Genomic DNA, 14,157 nt, shown 5'->3' on the forward strand with positions numbered 1-14,157 from the left:
GGGTGGTTTGGTTTGGCTCAAATATTCAACTAACTTCTTGATATACATTCATTAAACTAAATCACTCACCTTCTCTGCACTGTTGATGGTGTAGTATAGTAAACATGAGATATACTTCAGGAACAGATAATGTGTCTGCCTAAGTAAATCTGTATTTCCATTTTGTTTTCTAGTACCATAACAGCTTGGGGGAAGGACCATGAAAAAGATGCTTTTGAACATATAGTAACACAATTTTCATCAGTGCCTGTATCTGTGGTCAGCGATAGCTACGACATTTATAATGCGTGTGAGAAAACATGGGGTGAAGATCTAAGACATTTAATAGTATCAAGAAGTACAGAGGCACCACTAATAATCAGACCTGATTCTGGAAATCCTCTTGACACTGTATTAAAGGTAAATTTTAATACATAACTTGATTATTAAAAGTGCCAATAGACCAGCTGCATCAACACTACTTTTAATTTCATTCATACACACACCATTTCAGAACTATCTGGACCAATCCCCTTATTTTAGAGTTGCACCTCAGAGAGAGTTAATAGATTTGCCCAAGGTCACACATTAATAACTAGAGAAAGTATTTCCAGAGTAAAGGGTTATTAATATGTAACTGTCAAATAGACAATTAAGTACTCTTGACTGTTGAATAGATATTTTCTTTTCTACTTACCTTGAAGATTAATAAATCCCATTACCATTTTAACCAGTCCTGTGATTTGGTTACCAAGTTTGTGGTTTCTTTCTCTGCCTTTATCACAAGTTATTGCTGTACCTTTGAAGGTTTTAGTGCAAAAGAAGTATGTGCAAGGTAATGTGGAACAAAAATAATTCAAAAATACTTTTCAAGTAGAGATTCTTTAGTGATACTACTGGTCCTCAATGTAGCCTTGTTGTCTTTTTTTTTTTTTTTCTTTAAGTCTCTAGGACTTGGTTTACCTTCTTTGAAAAGCACTAACAGAAACAGGTTATTGATGCTTACTACTAGAAAAATAGTGTGCTACATGCTTTGCTTAATTGTGTTGTTGAATCTCCGAAAACCTTATGATCCATATTACAACTCTGTTTTTTATAGACAAAGAAACCAGCTTAGGTTAAAATTCATTTGCTCAAGGTCAGACAACATGTAATAAAATAAGCCAAGTAGCCAGCATAGGTCTTTATGACTATCACCGTCTCTCTTTACCACACTGTGTCCCAGCTGATGATTAGGTGATACATTACCCTTTAAAACAGTGGGGTGTAGAATCAAGGAGGTCTTTCCTATCCTGTTAAGTAATAGACCAGACTGATGGTTTTATCTTAGCCTGAAATATGAACTGATTTGGGTTTAGCAAACTGAACAGGTTTCATCTTTTTTCTGTTACCTAATAAAAATATACAAACCTAGTTTCAAGAGTCAACTGAGTTACCATATAGAATTTTGTCATTGTTAGACTATTAAACCAGTTTATTTAGAAAAAGGGAGTGATTGTTGGGTAGAACCTGTGAACCTCTGAGGAAGCTTTCTGATAAATTTTCAGTCAGTGTTGAAGTATTTCAGCTGCTACCAAACTTTCAATAGTTGGTGAATGAGTTGCACAACTTGCATATTAAGCAATTTGGCTTAAAAAAATTGGTGTCATTGTTAAGTGAGAAGGACTTCAGAAAATTCAGCTGGATTCATGTTTGAGTTATATCAGACAAATTGGATTATTGGCACAAGCAGAAAAAAATCCAAGTCAAAAGTATCATCATGAGTTTTTTAAATGATATTTTATATACCTTTTAAAAATATTATATTTACCATTGTAAATTTCTGATGTTAAAGGATTTCTTCCTGAATCTAATTAGAAAAATGTGAGGGAAAAATACGTACGTTTTGAGCCACTTCACAGCATAAATTGACTTGATAGAAAATTGCATGCCTGTTCTAAAAATCAAATAGAGTTGAGATGAAATTTTAGAAGGCTTATACATGGTAATATAAAATTTAAGTAATTAAATTTTTATATTCAAGATTGTGAGCAAAGTCTGTTTAACTTTGGAAAGTTTTTACACTTTTTTTCAGTCTTATTTTGTGTTGGATGTGTATTTTTCCAAACAGGTTTTGGATATTTTAGGTAAGAAGTTTCCTGTTACTGAGAACTCGAAGGGCTACAAGTTGCTACCACCTTATCTTAGAGTTATTCAAGGAGATGGAGTAGATATTAATACCTTACAAGAGGTATGTATTTTATATTAAAAAGTTTCAATAAGGTAATTCTTATAATTAAACTGTTTACTAATTTGATAACAATAATTTAAGTACAATTGTTACTGTTTTAGTAAGACAGTGTATGTCTTTTCTGTTAAATGCTTAAAATTTATGGATAATAGTAACTTAAAATATAGACGTACCAGCCAAACCATACTCCGAGTCCTCATTGGCCACCATGGATGATGAGCCCAAAGAAGTGTCACTAGGAATCAAGAAAATGCCAAGGAGTACTCTTTATATGTAAAACAAAAAGCCTTAACTTTTTGTTTCTTGACAGTTTACATAGGTCTCAGTTTCAATAGAATGGAACTTCACATACTCTAATATTGTGAAACCTGAATGATACTAGTCTTTTTGATACTGTCCTTTTTCAGATTTATAGAATGGTTTGTTACCTTCTCTAAATTTAGCATTGACTGTTATCACTATTATTGTTAGAGTTAGCCAAACAGTGTAAGTTTTATATTATCTTAAACCGTTTTCCTCTTTTGTTTCTCAAGTTTCTAAAGAACTATAATTTTAATACTTAAAGCTCTCCATAACAATTAGGACTATCACTGATACCATGATATAGATTGTCAACTGTGATAAAGCACTGACATTTTAATATACTAGTTTCAGATGATATCCACTTGTATAACACAAGTTACCAAAAGAATTTTCTGTTTGAAAGGGTTGGTGTGGTTAGAGGAAGGTCAGTACTCCAGTTATGAAGTTTGTTTTCTAAAGATTCATTTAAAAGAAAGAACTATTACATTTAACTCTCAGTACTTCTGTGGTGACATGTATTTAGAGTTCCAAATGAGGTCTGAAATAGATCTCTTAAAATAACAGAAATGAGGTTTCTTCCACCAGCTCTTCCAAACCGCCTTGCCTAAGATAAGTGGAAACTTCCCCAGCTCTTTTAAGACATTTGGTGTTGGGGCATTAGGGGCTTTGATGTACAAAGGAAGAAATAGAGGAAAAGTCTGCAGCAAAGAGGAGGACCTGAATATAGAAATCTCAGTTGGCATATTTAATTGCTGTTGTCTTCTAGCTCAGCTGAATTGAAGGTTTCTGACTTGGTGTCAGTTAAGAACTAGTACCCAACCTCCGTTTTAACAGGTCCGTTTCAGATGAAGAAACCTGGGCCAGGTACTGTATAAAAGAATATCTACTAGCCCAGTGCTCTTCCCATTGCTTATCCCTGTCCTTCCTTATTCTTAGGGGCAGCTCTTTAAGTTCTGTTATTCCATCAGGTATTTGAACTTCTCTTTAAAAACCGAAGCTCTTTGGCTTTTCTTTTTTTTTTAAGTTGAGAATCAGTTCAGAACTTGAACCTTTTTTTAAAAAATGACTCCATAAACAAAAAGTTAAATCCCAAGACACATAGTCTCTGGCATTGGTAAAACCTTAAACAGAATGGTCAGAGAATGAGTAGTTTGTGTTAATACATGCACTCATTCCTTAAAGGATAATACCTGCTCTCACTTCATATTGGAGGTGGGTCAAAATAAGTTTTTAGAAGCAAGGAAAGGAATTTATATAGACTTTTTGTCTAGTCAGGTTTCCTTTTAATTTGTATAAAATTTTTTTAAAGTAATATTTCCTTTAATTCTGTAACATCCAATAACATTAATAGAAAAATTCACATAAACTTTAAATTGTCTAAATTTCGCAACTTGTGATGGTGAAGCTGTATGGGAAGAACACCTTAAAGAAACTGGTCCTAAAAGACAGAATAAGACATTAGGTGGTACTGTTTTTTTTGTGTGTGTGTGAATTCCTCATTCTTGTGCTTCTGAGGTGTACCTAACATCAGGTGACAGGTCTGAAACTGTTTTCTGTGTATTTTACCCAGATCTCTTTACCCTCCGTCTGTCGGTCTCCATTTCTTTTACTCCATTTTTCTCTTCTACTCCTTGTGTTTCTTCTATGTTGAAATTCACTTATTAGAACTTTAATTTCACATTGTTTTGTAAGGTCTTCATTATTGTTTTAGTTATACTTGGTTTACAGTTCAGTGAAAAAAATTCAGGGCCCTTAAGTATTTTGAGTTCAAGTGTAATAATAAAAAGACATGAGAACTACTTTAAAATAAATTGCATATGTCTCCATCTTGATTCCTGACATACAGCAGGAGAGTTAGACTGAGATTTAAAAAGAAAGTTGCATTTCTAAATGTGGATTTGTTAAAAGATGTAGGTCCTTGGAGTTTATACATTTGTATCTTATAATGTTGAAAATGAGACTTTCCTAGTGGCTCAGTGGTAAAGAATCTGCCTGCCAATGCAGGAGACATGGGTTCAAGCCCTGGATCAGGAAGATCCCCTGGAGAAGGAAATGGCAACCTACTCCACTATTCTTGCCTGGTAAATCCCATGGACAGAGAAACCTGTTGGGCTACTTACTGTTCATGGGGGTTGCAAAAGTCAGGTATGACTTAGTGAATAAACAACAGCAACTATTCCTCATTTAGATAAGAGGTCAGTTGAGACTCTTGGTATTGGGAAGTATATGACAAATCTGTACGAATAATTTACATAAACCTATTAAACTTGATTTTTATTTTCTACTCACTTCTGAAAGATCTGTATAAATTTAAAAACCCCATACTTTATAATTACTTCCTTTTGACTAGTATGAAATTAAAAGAATGGTTATTAAACTTTATCTGCTACCTTCTACCATAAAAGTGATTGAGTATGTTACATAAGAAGACAGACACTAGTTAACTAAGTCCTGCCTGGAAAAAGAAATGCAAATGAGATTGATAATAAAGTAATAAACTAATGTAAATTTTAAATTATGTGTCCCTTGAAAGAAATAGTCTAGTTGTTAGAAGTCTGTGTTTATATAGGTCTCTCTTTCTGGCTTTTTAGATAATCATTTCCCCCAAAAATGATCCAGTGATAAATCTTAACTCCTAATCAGTTCATAGTTTTGTTTATGGCACTAGGGTACCAGCCAGGGTCAGACGACTGCCAGTGCCTCAACTCTTAAATTAGAGGGAGTATTTTACACTTTTTTTTAAATCACTAATATCTGATGATTTTAAGCACCCCCATTACATGACTTGCACTGTGACATATGACAGCAAATTTATTACTGATGAGTAGAGTCACAGAATCTACTTATTTGGGGCAAATATCTGGGCCTCATTGCTTGTGCTACTGGCATCTGGGCAGTAAATTGAAGAGGTAGATGAGAGTTTACTCAAGTAACCTTGTGTGTTGATAGCCATTTTTTTCTACCTCTCATTCCCTTTATTCCCCCAACCTAAACCACAATCACTGATAACAGTACAAATTCAGGAACTTTGAATGAAATCCCCTCCTTCTACACTTATTCCTTGGGCTTCCCTTTTTGAGGTGGGTGGGTCTTTTAAAAGAAAAAAAGTGGGATGTAACTTCATGTAGGCTTTATTCATAGCTCTTTATTTACTGTCTTATAGACAGCTTTAGATGGTTTATTCATCAGTACAGCCCATGGAAAAATAACTTCTTTCTACTTCCAAGTTACCTGACTTTTTAAATTTTTCTTCTTTAATCTAGATTGTGGAAGGCATGAAGCAAAAAAAATGGAGTATTGAAAATGTTTCCTTCGGTTCTGGTGGAGCCTTGCTACAGAAGTTAACAAGAGATCTCTTGAATTGTTCCTTCAAATGTAGTTATGTTGTAACCAATGGCCTTGGGGTATGTCCTTAAACTTCTCCTCTTGTGTACTTACCATCTTCTTTATGTGTAGGCCTAGAATATACCTAGAATACATATATTGAACGCAATAGTCGAAGGATAATATGGTCCTAAACTATTACTGTATTGTACCCCTGACAATACTCAGAAATGGGAAGAGTAAGAGATAGCAGATGATAACTTGACTTCAGAAACAAAGAAAGACTTAGAAAAAAGAGGAAAAGTGAGAGATAATTTAAGAGAGATGATGCAGGTCAATTAATTTCTTCTCCTTTAGTATATACCTTTGAATCAAGAAGTTGAGCAAATTTGAGTGAGAATGTCAGCTCACCTGGGCTTCCCAGGTGGCGCTAGTGGTAAAGAACCTGCCTGCCAATACAGAAGATACAAGAGACTCGGGTTGGATCCCTGGGTCAGGAAGATCCCCTGAAGGAGGGCATGGCAACCCACTCCAGGATTCTTGCCTAGAGAATCCCTGTGGACAGAGGAGCCTGGCAGACTACAGTCCATGGGGTCACAAAGAGTCGGACATGAGAGAAGCGGCTTAGCACGCACATACAATCACGTCAGCTAGCCATCATGCATTAAAGATAAGCAAATATGTAAACACTGTCAATGTTTTAGGGAGGTGAACTGTGAGGTTCCAGTTGTGACACTAGAATTATTTCCTGGTAGTCTTAGAAGGGGAAACCCAAGCTGCAGTCAGCTGAACAATCAACTCCGTAGTAGCTCTTCACACGCACTTAGGAGTCTGTATCAAAGGGTGTGTGTTCAGTTCTGTCGCTAAGTCGTGTCTGACTCTTTGCGACCCCATGAACTTCAGTATACCAGGCCTCCCTGTCCATCACCAACTCCCGGAGCTTCCTCAGACTCATGTCCCATCAAGTCGGTGATGCCATCTCATCCTCTGTCATCCCCTTCTCTCTCACCTTCAATCTTTTCCAGCATCAAGGTCTTTTCAAATGAGTCAGTTCTTCACATCAGGGTGGCCAAAGTTTTGGAGTTTCAGCTTCAACATCAGTCCTTCCAATGAATATTCAGGACTGATTTCCTCTAGGATGGACTGGTTGGATCTCCGTGCTGTCCAAGGGACTCTCAAGAGTCTTCTCCAACACCACAGTTCAAAAGCATCAGTTTATCGGTGTTCAGCTTTGTTTATACTTCAACTCTCACATCCATACATGACTACTGGAAAAACCATAGCTTTGACAAGGCAGACCTTTGTGGGCAAAGTAATATCTCTGCTTTTTAATATCCTGTCTAGATTTGCCATAACTTTTCTTCCAGGGAGCAAGTGTCTTAATTTCATGGCTATAGTCACCATCTGCAGTGATTTTGGAGCCCCCAAAAATAAAGTCTCTTACTCTTTCCATTGTTTCCCCATCTATTTCCCATGAACTGATGGGACAAGATGCTATGATCTTCGTTTTCTGAATGTTGAGCTTTAAGCCAGCTTTTCACTCTGCCCTTTGACTTTCATCAAGAGGCTCTCCAGTTCTTCTTCACTTTCTGCCATAAGGGTGGTGTCATCTGCATATCTGAGGTTATTGATATTTCTCCCAGCAGTCTTGATTCCAGTTTGTGCTTCATCCAGTCCAGCATTTCTCATGATTTACTCTGCATATAAGTTAAATAAGCAGCCTGAGAGTATGCAGCCTTGACGTACTCCTTTCCCAATTTGGAACCAGTCTGTTGTTCCATGTCCAGTTCTAACTGTTGCTTCTTGACCTGCATACAGGTTTCTCAGGAGGCAGGGAAAGTGGTCTGGATTTCCCATCTCTTGAAGAATTTTCCACAGTTTGTTGTGATCCACACAACAGCTTTGACATACTCAATAAAGCAGATGTTTTTCTGGAACTCTAGCGCTATTTCGATGATGTGTGTCAGTTCAGTTCTGTCACTCAGTCATGTCCGACTCTTGGCGACCTTATGAATCGCAGCATGCCAGGCCTCCCTGTCCATCACCAACTCCCAGAGTTCACTCAGACTCACGTCCACCGAGTCGCTGATGCCATCCAGCCATCTCATCCTCTGTCGTCCCCTTCTCCTCCTGCCCGCAATCCCTCCCAGCATCAGAGTCTTTTCCAATGAGTCAACTCTTCGCGTGAGGTGGCCAAAGTACTGGAGTTTCAGCTTTAGCATCATTCCTTCCAAAGAAATCCCAGGGCTGATCTCCTTCAGAATGGACTGGTTGGATCTCCTTGCAGTCCAGGGGACTCTCAAGGAGTCGTCTCCAACACCACAGTTCAAAAGCATCAATTCTTCAGCACTCAGCCTTCTTCACAGTCCAACTCTCACATCCATACATGACCACTGGAAAAACCATAGCCTTGACTAGACAGACCTTAGTCGGCAAAGTAATGTCTCTGCTTTTGAATATGCTATCTAGATTGGTCATAACTTTTCTTCCAAGGAGTAAGCATCTTTTAATTTCATGGCTGCAATCACCATCTGCAGTGATTCTGGAGCCCCCCCAAAATAAAGTCTGACACTGTTTCCACTGTTTCCCCATCTATTTGCCATGAAGTGATGGGACCAGATGCCATGATCTTCGTTTTCTGAATGTTGAGCTTTAGGCCAACTTTTTCATTCTCCACTTTCACTTTCATCAAGAAGCTTTTTAGTTCCTCTTCACTTTCTGCCCATAAGGGTGGTGTCATCTGCATATCTGAGGTTATTGATATTTCTCCTGGCAATCTTGATTCCAGCTTGTGTTTCTTCCAGTCCAGCGTTTCTCGTGATGTACTCTGCATAGAAGTTAAATAAGCAGGGTGACCATATACAGCCTTGACGCACTCCTTTTCCTATTTGGAACCAGTCTGTTGTTTATGTCCAGTTCTAACTGTTGCTTCCTGACCTGCATACAGATTTCTCGAGAGGCAGGTCAGGTGGTCTGGGATTCCTATCTCTTTCAGAATTTTCCACAGCTTATTGTGATCCACACAGTTGAAGGCTTTGGCATAGTCAATAAAGCAGAAATAGATGTTTTTCTGGAACTCTCTTGCTTTTTCCATGATCCAGCAGATGTTGGCAATTTGATCTCTGGTTCCTCTGCCTTTTCTAAAACCAGCTTGAACATCAGGAAGTTCACGGTTCATGTATTGCTGAAGCCTGGCTTGGAGAATTTTGAGCATTACTTTACTAGCATGTGAGATGAGTGCAATTGTGCGGTAGTTTGAGCATTCTTTGGCATTGCCTTTCTTTGGGATTGGAATGAAAACTGACCTTTTCCAGTCCTGTGGCCACTGCTGGGTTTTCCAAATGTGCTGGCACATTGAGTGCAGCACTTTCACAGCGTCATCTTTCAGGATTTGAAATAGCTCCACTGGAATTCCATCACCTCCGCTAGTTTTGTTCGTAGTGATGCTTTCCAAGGCCCACTTGACTTCACATTCCAGGACATCTGGCTCTACATGAGCGATCACACCATCATGATTATCTGGGTCGTGAAGATCTTTTTTGTACACTCTTCTGTGTATTCTTGCCACCTCTTCTTAATATCTTATGCTTCTGTTAGGTCCAGACCATTTCTGTCCTTTACCGGGCCCATCTTTGCATGAAATGTTCCCTTGGTATCTCTGATTTTCTTGAAGAGATCTCTAGTCTTTCCCGTTCTGTTCCTCTATTTCTTTGCATTGATCACTGAAGAAGGCTTTCTTATCTCTTCTTGCTACTCTCTGGAACTCTGCATTCAGATGCTTATATCTTTCCTTTTCTCCTTTGCTTTTTGCTTCTCTTCTTTTCACAGCTATTTGTAAGGCCTCCCCAGACAGCCATTTTGCTTTTTTGCATTTCTTTGCCATGGGGATGGTCTTGATCCCTGTCTCTGGTACAGTGTCACGAACCTCATTCCATAGTTCATCAGGCACTCTATCCATCAGATCTAGGCCTTTAAATCTACTTCTCACTTCCACTGTATAGTCATAAGGGATTTGATTTAGGTCATACCTGAAAGGTCTAGCAGTCTTCCCTACTTTCTTCAATTTGAGTCTGAATTTGGTAATAAGGAGTTCATGATCTGAGCCACAGTCAACTCCTGGTGTTGTTTTTGTTGACTGTATAGAGCTTCTCCACCTTTGGCTGCAAAGAATATAATCAATCTGATTTCGGTGTTGACCATCTGGTGATGTCCATGTGTAGAGTCTTCTCTTGTGTTGTTGGAAGAGGGTGTTTGCTATGACCAGTGCATTTTCCTGGCAAAACTCTATTAGTCTTTGCCCTGCTTCATTTCGCATTCCAAGGCCAAATTTCCCTGTTACTCCAGGTGTTTCTTGACTTCCTACTTTTGCATTCCAGTCCCCTGTAATGAAAAGGACATTGTTTTTGGGTGTTAGTTCAAAAAGGTCTTGTAGGTCTTCGTTCAACTTCAGCTTCTTCAGCGTTACTGGCTGGGGCATAGACTTGGATTACTGTGATATTGAATGGTTTGCCTTGGAGACGAACAGAAATCATTCTGTCGTTTTTGAGATTGCATCCAAGTACTGCATTTCGGACTCTTTTGTTGACCATGATGGCTACTGCATTTCTTCTGAGGGATTCCTGCCCGCAGTAGATGATATAATGGTCATCTGAGTTAAATTCACCCATTCCAGTCCATTTTAGTTCGCTGATTCCTAGAATGTTGATGTTCACTCTTGCCATCTCTTGTTTGACCACCTCCAGTTTGCCTTGATTCATGGACCTGACATTCCAGGTTCTTATGCAATATTGCTCTTTACACATCGTACCTTGCTTGTATCACCAGTCACATCCACAGCTGGGTATTGTTTTTGCTTTGGCTTCATCCCTTCATTCTTTCTGGAGTTATTTCTCCACTGATCTCCAGTAGCATATTGGGCACTTGCTGACCTGGGGAGTTCCTCTTTCAGTGTCCTATCATTTTGCCTCTACATACCGTTCATGGGGTTCTCAAGGCAAGAATACTGAAGTGGCTTGCCATTCCCTTCTCCAGTGTATGATACGTGTAGGGGATCCTAAAGACACTTGGGTTGGTTTCCCTACCTTAGTTTACCTCCATCATTCTTTGGCGAGGTCTAGATTTCCTTCTTCTGCTCCTCCAGTTGCCTTCTACCTTTCTGATCCTAAAACACTGTGCTCTAGGTCTCTAGGTTCTCAAGGTTGTCTTTGCTTCTCATGGTAACAAGATATCACTAATAGAATAAAAAGTAATAAAAGGGAAAAAGGTATAAAGTGGGCAAGCCTTTACTGTAGTAAAATCCTAGGACCCTTGCCACAGATTATAGAGTTGACATGGATTTATTTTTCAGTAACATGCATGTGCTCTACTTAGATCAGTTTAAGGGCGATGCATAATAGAAAAGGGCATACTTTTAGGGTCACATTGTTGACCTCAAGACTTACCTCAGATAGAGTTATTAGTATTCTGCACTAGTATGAAAGGATTTCAAAGATTTGGATTTGGTTCATACCTTTTTCCTGACAGAGGACTCTCTCCTCCACAACAGGCTAGAGTTATATCTCTTAGAGCTAGATGTAGATTGGTTTAGTTATACCTGCAAAGTACCTTAAAATTTATATAAATTTTATATATACTTTTTTTAATGCAAGTTGAATGAACATTTCTGATGATTAATCTATTTTTCTAACTTTAATTTGGATTCCAGATTAATGTCTTCAAGGATCCAGTTGCTGATCCCAACAAAAGGTCCAAAAAGGGCCGATTATCTTTACATAGGACACCAGCAGGAAATTTTGTTACACTTGAGGAAGGAAAAGGAGACCTTGAAGAATATGGTCATGTATGTATTATGCTGATTGGGGTTTGTTTTGTTTTTTAAACAGTAATAAGTTCACTTTTCAAATTAAGAAAGGAGGCTTTTGTGTTTAAAATTATTTTCAGAAAAGTCTTTTCTTGAAGGACAAGAGTGTTATTATAAAATGTTTACAATTGCTGACCTAGCCTATCAAAATAAGATGAAAAATAAGAAATGGCTAGATTTAAATATGAGACCTTTACATTGGGTGAAATATTTTATAAAGAAAAAAAAATGGTGTTCCATATAGTTACCAGAAGAGAGTGATTGAGCTTCAATCAGTGTGTGTATTTGATCTTACTCCTATTGCCAATTAGCAGTGCATCAATTCTGAACAGGAATAGTTAGGAATACTTAAAGGATGCTGGTCTTAGACTATTCATAGCTGTCTATGTTACAGTAAAACCGTGGTAATTTTAGTAGATGAAAGAAGGGCTTTCCAAATTCCAGGATGTTGTTAAAGATGATTCCATTTTTTCAAAACAATAGAATCCAGTTCAGATGGTTTTCTTTAGTTTAATTCTCACTGCAACATCTATGGGCTAAAAAGGCAAATTATGTCATCTTAATAGTGTAAGATATAAAAACAGCCTTACTTCAGATTATAGCTAATAAATGAACCAAGTTTTCTGATTTAAGTCAGCCAAGCTAGAAATATTTATAGTATGCTTAAAGTAGTCTGTATGCTCATTGACATAGAAAATTACACTTATATTCAACTTCTAGTTTTTATTAATAAGGCACTGGATTAAACAAGAAAATATTCCTTTTTAGAAGGGAATTACTCAATTGATAAAAATTATAAAATTTATTTTTATTGATTATATAATAAAATTAATTCTATTTTTTTAACTTTTGATTCTTTATACTACATATATTCTGCTTATGTTACTTTTATTATATTCTTTTAAGATTTTAAGCCATAATCATCACAGTTAAGATTTTTCTGTTATCTTTAATGAGAAATATGTACAAGTTCCTAAAACTTTTAGAATTAGATTTGTTTATATATAGCCTGTTACGCAGCCTTCATTTAACTCTTCTACTACTGAGACTTTGCTGTATTAGTTTACCTCAGATGGACAAAAGTTACTTTAGACATGGTCATAACTGTGACTAAAACAAGACATTGGTTTTAAGAGTATGTGGATTATACTCTAGAACATTTGAGTCAGTAAGCCATTTATGATCATCTAGACATTTTGATTTAACAGGAATCACCCTTCCTCAATAGATTATATTTAAATTTTCATAGTTAAATTCATAAAGAAAAGGCCACAGCAAGAGCAGTGTGATTGGAAGCAACACACAGAAGACCATGAACTCAACTCCTCCTATGGGCATGCCAAAATTATTATTATTTACAGAACAAATATTGATGAGAAAGAGCAGAATCTATCAGGAAAAGATCTACAACTAAGAAGTAACTATGACAAGACAGGAGGGGCAGAATCACCATGTAGTCAAGACCGATATCCACAAGTGGGCAACCCATAGGAGAATAATTACAGAGGTTCTTCCAAAGAAACAAGGGGTCTGAACCCCACCTCAGCCTCCCCAACCTGGGGAGCCTTGCATTCCAGAGAGCCCCAAAAGAATCAAATTCAAAGAGGACCACGCCAAGACACACAGTAATTAAAATGGCAAAAATTAAAGAGAATATTAAAAGCAGCAAGGGAGAAGGAACAACTTACACACCCGGGAACTCTCATAAGGCTGTGATCTGACTTTTCAGCAGAAGTTCTGCTGGTGAGAGGGATGGCACAGTATATTTAAAGTGATGACAGAGCAAAACCTACAGCCAAGAATATTCTACCTGAGAAGACTTTCATTTAGATTTGATGAAGAGATCAAAAGATGAGCTGAAGTTCAGTATCACCAAACCAGCTTTACAAGAAATGTTAATAGGAGTAATCTAAGCAGGGGAGAAAAATGCTGTAACTAGAAACATAATAATTACAAAAGGAAAAACCTTGTCAGTAGAGGCAAATGTATAGTAAAGGTAGCAAATCAAGCGTCTACTAAGGAAGTTTAAAAGACAGTAAAACCATCTACATCTGCAATAAGCAGTTCAGTGATACACGAAATGAGATGTAAAATATGTCAAAAGCAGTAATGAACCTAAATAGAAGACATGATTCCATGAAACTCCTAGAAAAGAACACTCCCCAATGTAAATCATAGAAATGTTTTCTTAGATCAGTCTCCCAAGGCAAAATCAATAAAAGCAAAAATAAACAAGTGGAATCTAATCAAAAGCTTTTGTACAGCAAAGGAAACCTACCAAAACAAAAAGACAACCTACAGAATGGGAAAGTATTTGCAAATATGACCAATAAGGGGTTAGTATCCAAAATACCCAAGAACCTCATGTAACTTAATATCAAAAAACAATCCAGTCAAAAAATGGGCAGAAGAACTGAATAGAGATTTTTTTCCAAAGAAGTCATATAGATGGCTAACAGCT

General features: G+C 37.3%; 1 protein-coding gene across 1 annotated transcript in view; it reads left to right on the forward strand.

Moving 5' to 3' along the window:
- NAMPT (nicotinamide phosphoribosyltransferase) overlaps nt 1-14,157 on the forward strand; it is a 43,411-nt gene that overhangs the window by 24,260 nt on the left and 4,994 nt on the right. Inside the window, exons 7-10 of the mRNA XM_018047232.1 lie at nt 174-399; nt 2,090-2,209; nt 5,776-5,916; nt 11,541-11,675. Coding sequence (XP_017902721.1) covers nt 174-399; nt 2,090-2,209; nt 5,776-5,916; nt 11,541-11,675 — 622 coding nt within the window. The remainder of the gene's footprint in view (nt 1-173; nt 400-2,089; nt 2,210-5,775; nt 5,917-11,540; nt 11,676-14,157) is intronic.

This window comes from Capra hircus, chromosome 4 (genome assembly GCF_001704415.2).
Source record: "Capra hircus breed San Clemente chromosome 4, ASM170441v1, whole genome shotgun sequence".
Lineage (NCBI taxonomy): Eukaryota > Metazoa > Chordata > Mammalia > Artiodactyla > Bovidae > Capra > Capra hircus.